The sequence below is a fragment of the Dromiciops gliroides genome, chromosome 3 (genome assembly GCF_019393635.1).
Source record: "Dromiciops gliroides isolate mDroGli1 chromosome 3, mDroGli1.pri, whole genome shotgun sequence".
Lineage (NCBI taxonomy): Eukaryota > Metazoa > Chordata > Mammalia > Microbiotheria > Microbiotheriidae > Dromiciops > Dromiciops gliroides.
In genome coordinates this window covers 654,008,196-654,027,120 of record NC_057863.1, presented here as the reverse complement: position 1 = coordinate 654,027,120, position 18,925 = coordinate 654,008,196, and the positions used below count along the sequence as shown (strand labels likewise).

The following is an 18,925-nucleotide window of genomic DNA, read 5'->3' as shown; positions in this document are numbered from 1 at the left end:
CTGAATATGGCAGAGAGTGCATCGGAATGAAGTTTTCACACAGATATTTATACCCACTAAGGATCCCTCCTTCTTTTCTTCCTTGGTTAAGTACTCAGAGTTTACAGTCTTCCCAATATGTCACTATCTAATTTTAACCAATCACATTTCAGTATCCCCATCCTCTATTTACATACATTATTGGCCAATCACATTGAAACAAATATTAACCAATCACATCTCATTATTACAATGCTCTGAACCTTACATAACTTTCAAGGAACAAAGCTTAGGGCAGGGATTTGAAACTAAACTTACTCTCTGTCTTTATGGCTCTGAGAAGAGTCCAAATATGGTCTTTTCTCTCATTTGTTTTAAGGAACTCACTTGAGGCACAATAGATTCTACTCTATAACATCATTTTAACCCTATGTGAATGATTATGTTTCAAGTACATATTCTTCTGAAAAACATGTTGAATTCTATTTGGTTAGGTTTTTTACTCAGCTCCATTTTATGGGAGAGTTTATTGACTTCACATTCACATTGAAAATACCTTGATATGTTGTTCTTTCCATCATATTCTATCATATTTTGCTTAAGTCACTCATCGGTCTATTGAGGGGGAGAGGGTTGGAGTGGGCAACAAAGGCCTGGCTAAATTGATATGGTCCCATGATCTGGGCCAAAGAAGAAAGAGGTACCTGAGATATCATAGTGGGCAAGGTAACCTAGAGGAAATGCAACCACAGGGAGCCTCCCTTCATTCAGAAGAGCTCTGGGTGACTCCTGAAGGGGTTGTTGTGTCTTTGGATGGGGCAGGGAGAGCATCAGGGTGGGTGGGAGGGTAGGGGCTGATCCTTATGGTCCTTAGCTTCCTGATAGAAAGAGAAGGCCAGGGACAGACAAAAAGGGGATGTGGGGAGGTGAGTCCTGCTCTTCCCAGATCAGACATCCATTGTGGGCAGGCAACCCACCTGAGTCCACTGCTTCATATCTGCTGAATCTGGGCTCCCTCCTAGTTTGCATTACAAGGCCTGAAAAGGGGGCAGCTAGGTGGTACAGTGGATAGAGCACAGGCCCTGGAGTCAGGAGGACCTGAGTTCAAATATGGCCTCAGACACTTAACACTTACTAGCTGTGTGGCCCTGGGCAAGTCACTTAACCCCAAATGCCCAGCAAAAACAAAAAAACAAGGCCTGAAAAGGTTCTGGGTTCTCCACAGCCTGTGTAAGGGGAAATGAAGACATCAGAGTGGCTTGCAGTCCAGGGAAAGGAGGGAGTCTACCATCTCATTTTATTGTAGGGGGAGTGATCCTGCGTGTTCTTGCCATCCTTCTGGGATGCTGCCTAATGACTCTGAGTGGTGTACATGTCTTTGGCCCGAAGGGTTGAGTTGGCCTGCCCATCACCTGATTGGTATTGGCAATGGCCCATGGGAGAATGACATCATAGGGCCCTTCAGACAGGTCTTTGTTCATCAGGGCCATCTTGGTGGGCTGGTACACACATGTCAGCACTTTGAAATTAATAGTATGAGTTTATTTTCTTAGAGATTTTCATTCTTTTAAGATTATGTTTTAACTTGTATTAGAATATTTTTCACAAAGATAATTGTATACTCTCATTAATATTAAGCTAGTTTGAATTTCATTGTCTTTTATTCTTCCATGTGTATCTTGTTCTATTCATCTATCTCTATTTTTGAACCAATGCAAGATGGTCTTGATTTCATAATATAATATTAAGTCTGAAAGTATTATTCTCCCATATTCTAAATTGTTTGTTTTTCCAAATGATTATTTGATCAAATTATATTTTTGCCAGTTATCAATCTTGCTAGCACAGGATTTAACAATGTTTCCCTTGCTTCCTGCAACTTATCAAAATGCTCAGGAATATTGGAGTCCCAGTTACGGTCTTCTAAAGGCCATCAAATAGCAACTTTTCCTGATGTTTCTAAGGAGTTCGCTGTGGCTATTATATCACCTCTTTCCCCTGGGGATAATATTGTTTCCATGAGATCAGTAACATCATTCCAAGTGGGCTGATACCCTCTGAAAATTGCCCTAAACTGCCTGATAACTGCTGTGGGATCCTCATCAAATTTAGGAATCTCATTTCCATGAACTCAAAATCTTTGGGCCCAAAAGGTGTGTATTGTCTGAGCTTTAGTACAGCACCATTTCAACCGTGGGTGAGGATCTCTTGAAGGGGAAGAATTTTGATCTTTTCTGTCTCCTCTACAGGTGAGTCTTCCCTTTTTTTCTTTTTTCTTTTTTTGGTTTGCATAGAGGAAATAGAGGGAGAGGGAATAGGAGTTAGGTCCTCTAAAGGCGAATTTTCTCTTTTTTTCTTTTTTCTTTTTTTGGTTGGTGTAGAGGAAATAGAGGGAGAGGGAATAGGAGTTGGGTCATTTGGCATTTCAGCCTGAGAGACAAGCCTGCATTCAAGCTTGGGCTTGGATTCCCCTTCTCTTGCATTCCCTTGGGTCAGTTCCTTACTTGCTGTATTCCAGAGATCCCAATAAATTAAATCTTTGGGGGAATTAAAGTGTAGGATTAATTGAAAATATTTCAGTGTTAGGGTATCAAAAGACCCGTTCCTGACCATCTGTTCTCTAATAAGCTAAAATATTTTTTATGCCACATAAAACACAGTTTGATAAGCCTTGCTTTTTTTCATGCCTGGCTGAATCGGTAGCTTATAAGAATCCCATGCTGTGAGTATCCTTTCTAGGGGATACCCTTGTATTATATGGTAGGTTTTGGCATTTTTAGTCCTCCTGATTAGTCCCCTTTTGGTAATTCAAATATTTCCTCACTATAACACAAAGAAAAGTCAAAATAAAAATAGGATTAGAATATTCAAATTCAAATGGACCAAGGGTAAGCATGATCTCAACCTTTCCTTGTGTGAATAGCCAGACTAAAGTACTTAAGAGATCGATTTGAAAATTTAAAGGGACAGATGTGGAAATAGGAGAAAATTTCTTACCCAATGTGAAGATCAGGTTGAGGGGTTCAGCACTCCACTTCGTGGGTTGCCAACTGTGACGAGTAAAATAGTAAAATCTAATGTTTGTGTCCTTACCTGCCCCCCCCCCGCCCCACCACCCAGTGTATATGTGTATGTGTGTGGGGGGGGGGAACTAGCTAGAATTTACTTATAAATTAGAAGCTTCAGCAACAGTGTTTGGGCCTTAAGTATTTATTAAAGTATATTAGAAGTTAGTAAAGATAGAACACGTGGAGTACAGAAAGTACAGAAAGAAAAGAGTATCTCCCTTAGGGTTCAGAATCGACTCCTCCTTTCCTTTCTGCAACCAGCCCGAGGTTCCCAGAAGGAAAGAGGCTAGAGCTAGGGAGCCAGCCTCCCTTCCTACTTCCTGTCTCCCACCCCGGAAGGGGCTGTCCTTCAAGCTGATTGATTGAGGGTGGTCTTGTATTGATGTTGTAGTCCCAGCCTCTGAGAACAACACCCCACTCAGGGCCAGCCAGGTGTGGTCTCGATTTAATCAACCTTATGTAGGTTCTCAGTCAGTCTATCAGTCAATCTCACCCAATTCAATCAATTACAAATCAATCTTCAGGTAGGGCCCCTGGGCCTCTGCCAAATCCCATTCTTTTCTCACAGTTATATATGTGTGATCACATTAAACATATTTCTGCATTAGTCATCTTGTGAAAGAAGAATCAGAGCACAAGGGAAAAACCTCCAAAAAGAAGGGAAAAGAAAACAGCCCAAAAGTGGAAGTATGGTTCAATCTGTATTTAAAATCCAAAATTCTTTTTTTTTTTTGGATGTTGAGAACATTTTCTATAATGAGTTCTTTGAAATTATTTTGGATCATTGCACTGCTGAGAAGAGCCAAGTCTATCACCATTGTTCATACAATGTTGCTGTTACTGTGTATAATGTTCTCCTGGTTCTCAGCATCAGTTCATGTAAGTCATGATGAAAAATGTTATTCACCTTCAGAGAAAGAACCAATGGAGTCCAAATGCTGATGGAAACTTTTAAGGGCTGTAAAGGGGTCCCCAGACTATTTTTCACTTTTGGGGGTGTTTTTTCCCCTTTGGGTCTGTGCTTTCAACATGATTTGCATGGTTGAATATGTATAACATATATCATATTGCTTACCATTTTAGGGAGGGGGAGGTGAGGGAGGGAGAAAATTTGGAACTGAAAATTTTTTTAAAAGAATGTTAAAAATTGTCTTTACATCTAATTGGGGAGAAATAAAATATTTTTTTAAAAAATCTTTGCTTCAGTATTCATTAGGGTTATTGGTCTAAAGTTTTCTGCTTTTGATGCTCTCTAGTGTAGGTTGTATCAGAGAAATTTGACAACGGTATCGGAGCATGAGCACAGGTTCCCTCTGGCCTCAGAACTACGTTTCCCAGAAGTCCCTGCAGACGATGGGGTTTTCTCTGGAGTCCAGGAGGGACGGTTGCCATAGGAATGGTTGGTTGGGGCAGGAGGAGACACTTCCACACTTGCTAGAGTTTGGGGCACCGCTTTTCCGCTTCCGATTGCTTTTGTTTACGTCCTGGCGGGCCTGTCTCCGCAGCCAGTGGTGTCTGCCTTCCCCGTCCGCCTCCCCCACCCCGCTTGCGGTGGAATTCCGAGGAGAACGCGGCTTGGAGGAACTGGGCTGCCTGGGTGGGTAAGCATTTATGAAACGTCTAGTGTATACCAGACATTGCTCTAAGCGGTGAAGATTCCGAGGAAGGCAGAAGACGGTCCCTGCCCTGGGGAAGTTCCTGGTCTAATGGGGGAGACAACCGGCCTACAAACGGGTACAAACGAGCCACACACAAGAAGAACGGAGAACGGCCGCCCGAGAGAAGGCGCGGGCACCGAGGGGGCTGGGGAGAAGCTTCCTGGTGAAGGTGGGATTTTAACTGAGACCTGAAGGGGGCCCGCCTGCGGGGGTCGGGAAATGGAGCTCGGGGAGCAGCGAGATGAAGGGCGCGTGGCGGCGAGCGGGCTGTGAGAAGACTGGCCGGAAAGGTAGGGACCGGCCGGGCTGCGAAGGGCGCTGAATGCCGGGCAGAGGTGGGGGAGCCGCTGGGCTTTATTTGTTTGCGGTCCGGTTGTGCTTCTGTGCCGAGCGGAGGGTGGGCCGCCGTGGGCAGCCAGGCCGGCCGGCAGCTGCTGCCGTGGTGCCGTAGGGCCTGTAGCAGGCTGCCGTCAGGACCAGAGGAAATGGACAGAGCTCGGAGTTGTTGCAAAGGGGAAACTGACAAGCCTTGGCAAGAGACTGGATTTTGAGGGTGAGCCTGGGGGGGTGGGAGGATGGCGGTACCTTCAACCGGAAATCAGGGAGGAGGGCTGGGGGGGGGAAATGATAAAGTTTCACATGTGTTGAGTTTAAGATACTTATGGGATACCCACTTGTGAGATGTCTAGGAGGCAGATGGAGATGTGCAAATAGAGGTCAAGAGAGGTTAGGTCGGAGAATCCTCTGCATAGAGATAATTATTGGAACCATTAGAGCTGATGAAATCACCAAGTGAAATAGTATAAAAAAAGAAGACAAGTGAGCCCAGGTCAGAGCCTTGGGGGATCCCCATAGTTATTAGGCATCCCCTGGGTGAAGTTTCTGCAAAAGAGACAAAAAAGATGGGCAGGAGGAGAACCAAGAAAAAGTACTGTCACATAAACCTAGGGAGAAGAGGGTTTCATTTATTTATTTATTTATTTTGGGTGAGGCAGTTGGGGTTAAGTGACTTGCCCAGGGTCACACAGCCCTTACGTATTTTCCTGACTCCAGGGCCGGTGCTCTATCCACTGTGCCATCTAGCTGTGCCATCTAGGGTTTCAAAGAGAAGGTTATAAACAGGCTGTAGAGAGGTCAAGAAGGATGAGGATAAGGAAAAGGCCATTAGGTTTGGCAACTAAGAAATTATTGGTAACTTTAGAGAGAGCAGTTTTAGTTGAATGATGAGGCTGGAAACCAGAGTGCAAAGAGTTAAGAGACTGAGAAAAGAAATGGAGGGACTTGTTCTTGAAGGTCTTCTTAAGGAGTTTATTCACAGAAGGGAAGAGAAATAAAGGCTGATAGCTTGCAAGGATGGATAAGTTAAGTGAAGGGTTGGCTCCCTGGATGGGTCTAAGAGCTGCAGGGAGAGGCCATTCTGTTTACAGGCCCTTCTTCATCCCAGGTCCACTGGTGGAGCTTCTACTGATTCTCGAAGGGCATGGTCCCAGCCATCCTCACAACTCAAGCTCAGGTAAGTTGGAGCTTCACTTTTCCTGGCCTTTCCCCGGAGGTCTCCAAGCAAGGGCTGGCTGCTTTGTCTTTTACAGGGACCCAGGAGACTGACATTACCTGAGGAGTCATGTTCTTCCCTACCAAGTACTTTTAACTCTTTTTGTATCATGGGCCTTTTGGGCATTCAGGGGAAGCCTATGGACCCCATCTCAGAATAATGTGTTTAAATGCAGAAAACAATATGTAGAATTACAAAAGAAACCAATTATATTAAAATGAAGTTATTGAAATATTTTAAAAGTAAATGTATAGATCCCAGATGAAGAGATCCCTGTGCTATATATGTTCCCTCTTCATAATTGGCAGCCAGGTGATACAGTAGAGTCCTAGACTTAGAGTCAGAAGATGTGAGCTCAAATCTGGCCTCTATCACTTCTTGTTTGTATAAGCCTGGGCAAGTCACTTGATCTCTCAGCCTCAGTTTCTTCATCTATAGGATGGGGGTAATAAAGGGTTATTGTGAAGATCGCATGAAATGACATGTATTCAGCACTTTGCAAACCTTCCTGTGTAAAGGCTAGCTGTTGTTATCTTATCAGCTCCCATGGGTTTAGATATTTTCTCTGTTCATCTCCGATCTCTACCCCCAGCAGTAGTGTCTCTCCAGAGCTCAGGTCGGGTATTACCAACTGCCTTCTTGACATCTTGAACTTAGGAAACCCCAAAGGCATTGAAAACTTTACATAAACATAGCAGAACTAGTCTTTATACCTAGACCTCTCCGTATCACCTCAGTGTTGTCCCTAATTCTTCACTCACACCCACCCCACATATCCACAGCTTTTCATTTCTACCTCTACAATGTCTCTTGTACACATCCTCTTCTCTCCACTCACCCAACTACAACCCTAGTTCAGGCCCCCATCACCACATGCCAAGGCTGTCGCCTTCTAACTGATTTCACTGGGGATTAGAATCTGTAGCAGACTGAAAGGTCTGCACTGTTGTTGAATGTTAGGCAGCTAGGTGGTCTAATGGCTAGAGCACCAGACCTAGATTTAGGAAGACCTGAATTCAAATCTGGACTCAGATATTTCCTAGCTGTGTAACCCTGAACAACTCACTTAAACACTCACAGGCTAAGCTTCCTCATTTATAAAATGAGGATAATAATAGCATCTAGTTCCCAGGGTTTGTTTTGGTTTTTTGAGGATAAAAGCCTTTAATCCAGGGGTTCTTAACCTGGGGTTCATGGACACCCAAGGGTTCTGGGAGAGATTTCAGGGGGTCTGTGAACATAGATAGGGGAAAAATTACATCTTTATTTTCAGTAAATGGCATTGAACATTTCTTCATACATGTTGAATATAGGCAACAAACCCCAGCAGTATGTTTAATTCCTATGACTTTGTCACCAAAATATGGATATCTTCATATAACTTCATAAGTTTTACGAAGAGATAAATCATCTACATTTATCATTACTTCAAAATTACTATAGCTACTTGACCTAATGAAGACTATACAACTATATATAAAATTTGCTATATTTTTATAAATTTTATAATTATAATTACATTATATTTATATTTATATTAACATAATATGTAATTCTAATCTACTCTAACAAGACTTAAATAACTAGAATAGTAATATATCTTTAATAAGATTTAGCAACATGGTACCAACAAGTTTATAAAACACCTAAAGATGCTTATGAAAAAATTATTTTCTGTAAATGAAGATTCACAACTCCACCAACAGTGCATTAGCATCCCAGTTTTCCCAAATCCCCTCCAACATCCAACATTTCCCTTTTTCATTATATTTTCCACTCTGATAGTGTGAGGTGGTACCTCAGAGTTGTTTTAATTTGCATTTCTCTGATAAGTAGTGATCCAGAGCATTTTTTCATATGACTACAGATAACTTTGATTTCTTTGTCTGAAAACTGCCTGTTCATATCCTTTGGCCACTTATCAATTGGGGAGTGACTTGTACTTTTATAAATTTGACTCAGTTCTCTATATATTTGAGAAATGAGGCTTTTATCAGAGATAATTGTTTCAAAAATTCTTTCCCAGTGAGATACATCCTGGTCCTCAATAAACATTTGACTTGTAGTGCTCTGGGCCTTGAGTATTGTGAAAGTTTCTTCATGTCAATATAGATCTGGCTAACTTGAGGACTCCCCCAAAGTAGTCAGTAAACCATTATTAAGTGCCTGCTGTGTGCCAAACAGGGGGCAGCTAGGTGGTGCAGTGGATAAAGCACCAGGCTTGGAGTCAGGAAGACCAGAGCTCAAATCTGGCCTCAGACACTTATTAGCTGTGTGACCCTGGGCAAGTCACTTAACCCTGTTTGCCTCTGTTTCCTTATCTGTAAAATAAGCTGGAGAAGGAAATGGCAAACTGCTCCAGTATCTTTGCCAAGAAAACTCCAAAAGGGATTACGAAGAATCAGACATGACTGAAAAACAACTCAACAACAACAAGAACATGTTAGGCACTGTGCTAAATGCTAAGGATACAAATAAGAAAAAGACAGTCCCTGTCCTTGAGGAGCTTACATTCTAATGGGGGGGGGGAGGTGGGCAGTACACAAAAGGAAACTCAAAGGGGAAGGAAGATTAATGCCAGAAGGTGCCCAGTACAGGGGCATGTTTTTCATGGAGTGAGAACCAAGCAGAGCAGCTGGTGGGAGGCTTTGGGAGCAAGTTTTTGCTGCACCCTCCAATCAGAAGGGTGAGGAGGTCTCCAATACTAAAGTTGAATCAACTCTGTGATAAAAAGTACATGCAAGAGGGGAACCCCGGGGTGAGCCGGAGTGTGTTGGCTGTTTCAGGAGTCGGTGACCTTCAAGGATGTGGCTGTGGAATTCACCCGGGAGGAGTGGAGGCAGCTGGATCCCGCTCAGAGGACCTTGTTCAGGGATGTGATGCTGGAGAACTACAGGAACCTTATCTCCTTGGGTAAAGGCAGCTTTTCTCTGTGACTGAAAACCTGCTTGTTGGGCTGTGCCTGCACATTCATTTGCAGAAGCAGTGGAATATCTAGAGCTTAGCTGAATTTTGTCTTTCTGGGAAGGAATATCTTAGAATACATGCATTATGGAAAGATTCTGGAACCTTTTGGGATCAAGTGAGAGGTAGTTTCTGCTCTTTTTCTTTCTTTTCTTTTTTTTTTGTTTGTTTTGTTTTGTTTTGTTTCTGGGGCAATGGGGGTTAAGTGACTTGCCCAGGGTCACACAGCTAGTGTCAAGTGTCTGAGGCTGGACCTGAACTCAGGTCCTCCTGAATCCAGGGCTGGTGCTTTATCCACTGAGCCACCTAGCTGCCCCTGCTCTTTTTCCCAGGTACAAGGTCTATTAGGCATAAATTCCCTTCATTAGCCTGTGTCTGAGGCTGCCCCTTCCCCATTCCTTGTTTTAGTAGGGAAAAGGTCAGTACCTAGCAGTACCTGACATAAAGTGAATGCTTAATTAATTCTTGTTCAATTAATGAAGTCCTTTTGTACGGCCCTTTGTCCTTCCTGGTATGCACACTTCTTTTTGCTAGAAGAGGAAGGAGAAAAGATTGGATTCTAAAATGGCTTTCATCAAAGATCTTTCCTTTCCATTCCTCTCCCTTGAGTAGGGCTTACGGCTGCCAAACCGGATCTCATCTTCCTTTTGGAAAGAGGAGAAGCACCATGGGCTCTGCAGAGACAAATCCCAGGGGGCACCCCTTCAGGTAAGTGAGTGAAAATCAATCAAATGTATGGAAATCACTCCACAAAAAATCAGAGATGTTCACCAGGAACCTAACAGAGGTCAAAATTTCTCTCTGCTTTTTAAAATATGTTATATTTATTTCCTTTCTTTTTTAAAGAAATAATTTATTTTTATGAAGACTCATCAACTCCTACTCAAATATTTAAAACAAAAAACAAAACTGAAATATCAAACCCTTGAAACAAATATGCATAGTCCTATAAAATAAATTCTGATATTGAACATGTCCAAAAATATATGGCTTATCCTACATTTTAGAGTGTATCACTTTTCTGGTAGGAAATAGGTAGAATATTTTATCTTGACTTCTCTGGATTCATGGTTTTACGTTGCATTGATCTGAGTTAAAAAAAAAGATTCTTTCCAGGAGCAGCTAGGTGGCACAGCGGATAGAGCATAGGCCCTGGATTCAGGAGGACCTGAGTTCAAATGTGGCCTCGGACACTTAACACTTACTAGCTTTGTGACCCTGGGCAAGTCACTTAACCCTCATTGCCCTGCAAAAAATACCCCCCCAAAACAAAAAAGATTCTTCCAAATTATTTTTCTTTATAATATTGCTGTCATTATGTAAATTGTTCTCCTGGTTCAGCTCATTTTATTCTGGTACCTTTTATACTGATCTTTTCATCATTTAAAAAAATTTGTGTGTGTGTGTGTGTGTGTGTATGAATTCCCCCATTCTGCAAAAAATCTACCTTCTCATTCTCCCACTCCAGTTTTGTTGTAGTTGAGTCATTTTTCAGTCATAATGGACTCTTTGTGATCCCTTTTGGGGTTTTCTTGAAAGAATGGTGAGAGAATCTAGCTCAGAGCAGAACTAAATTCCTGAGAAAAATGTCCTAGTTGTCATCAGAGGAAAGAGACACCAAAGGATTGGGATGCATGCATCAGCCATCATAAAAACTCCTCTTTCTTGGGTCTGGGGCATGTGAGAAAGAAACATGTCCATACTTTGAGCAACAACATAGCTATTACTTCTGCAAAGAAGAAAATCCAACTCACCAGGCACCTGGCTGTTGGGATCACAGGACCCATTCTTTCCCCTATAGGATTATACTCAGTTTTGTTTGGCAAGTTATTTTTGACTATAAACCTTTATCTTTTGCCTTCTGTAACAGCATATTTCAAGTTTTTCTGCTGCCTTATAGTGGTAGCTGCTAAGTAAGACGTGATTCTGACTATGGCTCTTGGTACTTGAATTCTTTCTGGCTGCTTACACTATTTTTAATTTGTCCTGGAAGCTCCGAATTTTGGTTACGATATTCCTGGAGTTTTTAATTTTGAGATTTTTTTAAAGGTTGTAGCTGGTGGATTCTTTCTATTTCCACTTTGCTCCCTGGCTCTAAGAGACCTGGGCAGTTTTCTTTTAAGATTTCTTGAGGGGCAGCTAGGTGGCGCAGTGGATAGAGCACCGGCCCTGGAGTCAGGAGTACCTGAGTTCAAATCCGGCCTCAGACTTAACACTTACTAGCTGTGTGACCCTGGGCAAGTCACTTAACCCCAATTGCCTCACTAAAAAAAAAAAAAAAGATTTCTTGAAATATGATGTCTAGGCTCTTTTTTTGGTCATGGCATTCACATAGTCCAGAAATTCTTAAATTTTTTCACCCTCAATCTGTTTTCCAGGTCAGTTGTTTTACTGTGAGATAACTTATATTTTCTCCTTTTTTTTAGCCTTTTGACTTAGTTTTAGTATTTCTTGTCTCATAAAGTCGTTGGCTTCCTTTGATCCATTCTAATTTTCTTGGAGTTTGTTCTTCTTGTGCCAAGCTTATTAATTCACTTGTAATCCCTTTTTCTATAGCTCATTTCTTTTCCAATGTTTTTTCTCAAGCCCTCTAATTTCATTTATAAAAACATTTTAAACTTTTAAAAAAATTCTTGCTTCATCTCTTCTAGTTGAATTTGTGTCCAAGCTGTCTTTTTTTTCTGAGACACTTTGCCTATGGATGTTTTGGAGCCATTATCTTTTTCTTGTTCTGTGTCTTGAGCATCCCTGTCATCATAATAACTCTTTATTTTGAGATTCTTTTTTTTGTTGTTCGTTCATTCTTCCAGCCTACTTCCTGACTTTGGAATTTATGTTAGGACTCGACTACACACTTCTGGAAAGAAGGTCTGGACTGGTCCTGTTGCTGCTTTCTTAAAGTATTGAGTGTCATGTTATTATAGGATCTTAGGGATCTGCTGGAGACCAGCAAGCTTTCAGTGCTCTCAAAAGAGTTTGATTCAGGGCAAAGTCTGATCTCTGTCACCCTGGTCTGAGCTCTGCAGTTTCCTCACGAGGGTTTGAGTCTTGGTAAGAATAGATGCTGCTGGACTCATCCACTATCAGCCAGCTGGGAAATTTTGCTAGTTCATAGTGACAGAATTATAGGCACCTCTTCTCTCTGGGATTTCTACCCTGGTCATTCTTCTGCAGGCACTAGTCTCTAGTCTTCAGACAGACCCAACTGTGCTCCTGACGTCTGGAACACACTGCTGCTGCTCCTTACTTCTCTCTCTGTACACTGCTCAGGGCATTCCTACCTGCTAATATTATCCTGGACAGAGGTCCTCTTTTCAGTCTACCATAGAACTGTGACCTAGAACTGAACAGTGGGTGTCAAAGTTGCCATCTGACACCTATTCCTGCATTCTATAGGTGATATGAAACACACATGCATGCATGCATACACATATGTACACACATACATATATAAACATATACATGCACATACACATATACACATCTGAAATCTTTTCTTGCTCTGATACACAATTTATCCATGAATTCTAGAGTGTGTCATATGGGCCATGGGTTCTTCACTAGACTGGTCCCCAGACTTCTCCTATTTCCTGATGCTGACCTGGGCAGGATAGATGATTCACTGTGAGTTTTTGGATTTTCTCATCAAAATTCTGTGTAGTGTATTTTCTAGATCTGTTTGAAGAAATTTAGGTGGGAGTGGCAGGAACTCACTGTACTCTTCTCAGTTACTCCACTATTTGGCTCCATTTCTCTTCATCATTTTTCTTTTTTTAAAAACAGAACATTTCTTGATAAACTAGAATATAAAAAGAGGCTTCTTGATTCTGGCCCTCCCCCCCACCTCCCCACCTACTCTTCTAGGAGGGAGAGCAACTCTCACTTTGAGCATGGGTAGTAATCACTTGGCTTTGGCAGAAAGCAAACATCCCACCCTCAATGCAAGGGACTGCAGCATTCTCCCTGTTCTCCTGACTAACAGGAAGTGATGTCCTCAGTCTTTGTCTTTTAAACCTCCATGTAAACACATTACTATTCTGACAGCCTCTTAGCATCTCTTTAACAACGTGATAACCACATCTAACTTCCCTTCTCTTGGTCTTGTCTAATCGCTTTGATCATAGGACCTTAAAGGACATTGAGAGGCCTGTCATTTTATAGATCAGGAAACTGAGGTACAAAGAGATCAAGATCGCCCAGCTACTAAGTGTCTGAGGTCGGTTTTGAATCAAGGTTTTCCTGACTTCACCTCTAGAGTGCCGCCCACTTAGCCACGCTGGCTCTTTAGATTTAGAGCCTGACGACACTTTAGAAGTCATCTAGCCCAACAGGTAAGGAAACTAAGGCTTAGGGAGATTAAAAGTGACTTCCCAAAGGTCATATAAGGAATGAATACTGCTCCTTACCTCACCAACTATTTTCTCTTTGAATTCCCTTCCTTCTGCTTTTTCTCCTTCTCAGTTGTTCATTCTTCATCTTTTTGTTCAATTCCTTTTGTGTGTTGTTTCCCCCCATTAGATTGTAAGCTCCTTGAGGGCAGGGGCATAGTGCCTGGTACATAGTAGGCATTTAATAAATGTTTTTGATTGAAATCCTTTGTCTTTTGCAAATCATTGACCAAATATTGGGGTTGAAGTATTTGAAGAATTTGGTAATATCAGTCACATGGGTGAAAATTGATTACCAAACAGATAAATCACTCCACAGGTCCACCAACAGTATTTTAGTATGCCTGACTTAACTGTGCCCTCCAGAGGGGAATGTGTGTGTGTGTGTGTGTGTGTGTGTGTGTGTGTGTGTATGTGTGGGGGGGTTTTGAAACTTCATTTTTATTCTTATTGTATTTAGTAAGTTGGAGCATTATAATCCTTATGTTGACAGTTTTCTTTTGACTACTGCTCATTTCTTTTTTTTCTCATTTTTGGGGTATTTTGGGGTCTGATTCAAAATCAATTTCCTAATCATATGTCAGACTTTCATCAGCAGTCCTTACCTAAAATTTTTCCCCCAAGTTAGTTACATCTCCTATTCCATGGACTTGATTTTGTTCATAAACAAACTATTTAATTATATGGAATAATATAAGTTACCTGTTTCAATGGGAGGAGGGAGTAAGTGTGTGAGATCCCCTGAGCCATGAGTTTTATTACTGTTCCTTCGATTTTTTTCCGTTGTGAAATTCTACTTGTCTCTATTGGTTTTCTTCCTATATTATAGCCATCCTTTGTGGAATTTCACTTGATGGATATCAACATACATGTTGTGTTTTTCATTTTCCTTTTCATCTTAAAGTTTCTTGATTAGATTTAAAAGCTAAAGGCAAATACATCCTTTTTATTTCTCAGTTTTACTTAGTGAAACTTTAATCTCATTAATATTCCAACCAACAGAGGTGAATAGGACTTTTGTATTTTAATGTTTTGTTGATACGCTTCATTTTTTAAACAATAATCACTTCTCAGCCCCAATCTTATATTATTTTTCATTTTATCTCTACACTCCCAAAAGGTCAAAACAGTCCAGTGGTTGTAGAGTTGGTTATATTATATTATAATTATATTGGTTGTAGAGTATGTTATATTGCACATATTTTGGCAACTAAATCTTAGTAGAGAGGAAAGAAGTATTTTCCACCATCAGAACTACCTGGAAACCCATTGGTGAGTTGCTTAGCCTCTGTCTATATCAGTTTCCTTCCTCACCTGTAAAAATGCGGATAAAAATAATAGAACCTAGTTGTCAGGTTGCAAGGATAAAATAAAATAATATTGGTAAAGTGCTTCGGAAACCTTAGAGCACTATATAAATACTATTGTTATTATTATTGTTGATGACGATGATTTGCTATTAATAATGTTGGTCCTGTCATTTTTAGACTATTGATCATTTTCTTTGATAGAGAAGATAAAAACTAGAACTTATAAAAGTAATTTCTTTTTTCTTAGTAGAAAAGAGTGTATGTTGACATTTCCACCCCTAATTTCAGACAGCCTTATTGACATTTTCCCCCCTGATTTCAGACAGCCCTTGTTGGGAACCTAGGTGTGAAGCAGCTGAAATTCCAGTATGGAGTATTCCTATGGGAGAGTCATCTAAGGAAAAACCCAAAAAGGATCATTCCAGGAATTCTAAGTTAGGAGAAACTTTAGAATCTGATGCTGGTTTAGAGCAACAAGATAGCCAACAAAACCTCTCAAAGCAGATAATAATCACAGAGAGAAAAATTCCTACTTTAAAAGACAATGAAGGTGATATATTTGGAAAAGATTTTGGTGTGGGGATGCTTCTGGTTACACAAAAGAGAGATCAAACAGGAAAATGTGATACACATGAAACGAGCCTCAGACAGTGGTCGGATGAAAGGAAGCATAATGGACTCTTTTCTGAGAAGCTTTGCAAGTCTAAATACAGTAGGTCATTCAGTTGCCATTCAGAACTTACTGAACACCACAGAAAACATACTGAAGAAAAACCATGTGAATGTAATGAATGTGGGAACTCCTTTGACAGGAGTGGATCTTCTGCTGACCATAATAGAGTCCACACTGGAGAGAAATCCTTTGAATGTATGGGATGTATCAAATCCTTGAAGTGGCATGGACATTTGACTCAGTATAAGAGAATTCATACTGGAGAGAAGCCTTTTGAATGTAATGACTGTGGGAAATCCTTTCGATGGAATGGAGAACTAATTGCACATAAGAGAATTCATACTGGAGAGAAACCCTTTGAATGTAATGACTGTGGGAAATCATTTACATGGAGTGGACAGCTTACTGAACACAAAAGGATTCATACTGGAGAGAAACCGTTTAAATGTAGAGAATGTGGGAAATGCTTTAACCGTGGTGGACACCTAACTAGACATAAGCGAATCCATACTGGAGAGAAACCCTTTAAATGTAGTGAGTGTGGGAAATGCTTTATCCGGAGTTGGCAGCTTACCACACATAAGAGGATTCATACTGGAGAAAAACCCTTTGAATGTAGTGAGTGTGGGAAGTGCTTTATTCAGTGTGGAGACCTCACTAGACATAAGAGAATTCACACTGGAGTGAAACCCTTTGAATGTAATGAATGTGGAAAATCCTTTAGCTGGAAACAAGAGCTTACTGCACATATGAGGATTCATACTGGAGAGAGACCTTTTGAATGTAATGAATGTGGGAAATCCTTTAGGTGGAGGCAGCAACTTACTGCACATAAGAGAATTCATACTGGAGAGAAACCCCTTTGAATGGAATGAAGGTGCTAAAGTCTTTAGCTAGCATTAGGACCTTACCAAACATAAGAAAATTCCTATCAGAGAAAAATCTTTTGAGTGTGTTAAATGTGAGAAATCTTTTAACTTGAGTGGGCACCTTACTGAACCTTTTGGCCAGACTGGATTGAAACTCCACTTAAGCTGCTGAATGTAAATGAACAGTCCTTTAGCTCACATCAGGACCTTTCTGAGCATAAGAGGATTCATATGAAGGGGAAATCTCCTTTGGAGGACATCAGTGTTATTGGATTATACATCACCTGGAAATGACCATTTACAATACCACCTTTTATGCCACCTATAAGGTGTTAATAACAATTTTTTGTTGTTGTTGCTGTTGGACAGTTATTGTGATTTCATTTGTCTAAGAAACTTTAGTAGTGCAGCCCAATACCTGTTTTGCAACTTAAGAATCTTAAAGAGTTTCCTGGGGGACAGAGAGATGTTGTAACTTAGAGTCACAACTAGTATGTCAAAAGTAGTACTTGAACCTAATTCTTACTGGCTTTTGAGGTCAGGTCTTTGTGCATTACACAGCACTTCCATTCCAAGTTTAAATATTTTTCATTTAAAAAGCTCTGGAAATTTTAGTCACAAATCATGTTCCATTTAGTTAGTAGGAAGAAGCCTAATCATTAACTCCAACAGGGTCGGCTTCATTTGATTTTTTAACAAAAGGGTGTGAAAGGAGAGACAAAAACCAACAACTCCCTTTCATTTAAAAAAAAAAATTAGAACTTTTTTATATTACCTGCATTTCCTACTTTGTCCTGACCCCACCTCATCCCACAGAACTATCTCTAATAACAAAACCAGAACAACTCATTGAAAAGGTCCGATATTATATGTAACATTCCACACCTCCTTAGCTTACTGCACACTCTGTAAAGAAGCACTGGTAGTTGTCTTCTCATACCATCTTTATGGTCAAGTTTTGTCATTAAAATTTCATGGCTTTTGGGGCAGCTAGGTGGTGCAGTGGATAGAGCACCAGCCCTGGAGTCAGGAGTACCTGAGTTCAAATCCAGCCTCAGACACTTAACACTTACTAGCTGTGTGACCCTGGGCAAGTCACTTAACCCCGATTGCCTCACTAAAAAAAAAAAAAAACAATTAAAAAAAAATTCATGGCTTTCAATTTTGGTTCTTTTGTCATTCTTTATATTGTATTGTTACTCTTTATATTATTAGTACCATTGTGTATGTCATTTTCCTGGTTCTTTCTATTTCATTTGTGCAAGTTTATGTCTGTCCATGCTTCTCTATAGTCTTATTCATCATTTCTTCTAGCACAATGATGTTATTCTTCATGTATAACAATTTGTTTAGTCATTTTCCAGTCAGTGTCCACTTTGTTTCTAGTTCTCCATAGCCACAAAAAAAGTGTCTGTATAAATATTTTGATGTGGAAAAGTATATGAAGTACTTCTAGAACAAAATTAACTAGGCATCAGGTGAATTTTTTAAAAAGCAGGAATCGCAATCATATTATAGACAAAGCAAAATTAAAACTTCATCAGCAGAAATAAACAAGGAAAATTACATGTTTAAAGGAACCATAGATTAAGAACCAATATAAATATTAAACACATGTATCAAATGTCAGATAAATGTAAAAAATCAAATACTAAACATCTTTTATATACCATAACAATATAAACAATACTTGGGGCACAAAGTAATAGAGATTTAAACGGAAATAATGAAATTCAAAACAATGAGTGGGTCAAAAGAACAATAGAAATGATAACCAAGGCAACAAAATTCTTTGAAAATTAACATCCCATTAGCCAGCCTGATTAAAAAGGAAAATTGTTTTTTTAGAAAATTATCAAGATAAGTAACTTCTGGTCAAGAAGATTGCATTAATAGGAGGCTAGCCATCCATTTCCCACATAACTACTCCAGCAAAACTCTGAAACTGGCACCAGAACAAATGATGGTTAGGCTTTCTAATATGAGAAACTTTAGAAATCTTCCATCCCAGAACTACACAAAAAGTCAGCTAGTAGCCCAATGGACAACAGGAAATGACTACCCTTATACTTCCCCAAAAGCTAACTCTATCTAGCATCAGAGTTGGATATAGTCTACAAGGCTCCCAAACAAGAGTGGAGGGCTCCTCTGAGAAAGTGGCAGGGTTGTCAGAAAGCCACAAGCTAGGGACATTGCAAATCCTCACATCCAGCAGAGACTGACCAGCATGGTTCCAAACAGGGCAGTATTTTAGTGCTTGAACCAGAACATTCCCTGCCAGGGGCTCTGAGTTACATAGCAATGTCCTGAAATTCCAAAAAGAGACTCGAAGATCCATTCTGAACCTGAAAGATCCCTGTGGATCTAACTCCAGGAGATGGAGGCCAATGCAAGAACCCAGGACACTCAGTGAGATGACACAGGGTTGGCTGATTATCATACCCAGCAGAAAATTAAGAGTGAC

At 40.5% G+C, this 18,925-nt stretch overlaps 1 protein-coding gene across 1 annotated transcript in view; it reads left to right on the top strand.

Moving 5' to 3' along the window:
* The first annotated feature begins 4,463 nt into the window (after positions 1-4,463).
* LOC122748321 (zinc finger protein 665-like) overlaps positions 4,464-18,925 on the top strand; it is a 38,111-nt gene continuing 23,649 nt past the window's right edge. The window contains exons 1-5 of the mRNA XM_043993982.1: positions 4,464-4,995; positions 6,150-6,218; positions 9,044-9,170; positions 9,834-9,929; positions 15,242-16,456. Coding sequence (XP_043849917.1) covers positions 6,186-6,218; positions 9,044-9,170; positions 9,834-9,929; positions 15,242-16,456 — 1,471 coding nt within the window. The 5' untranslated portion in view covers positions 4,464-4,995; positions 6,150-6,185. The remainder of the gene's footprint in view (positions 4,996-6,149; positions 6,219-9,043; positions 9,171-9,833; positions 9,930-15,241; positions 16,457-18,925) is intronic.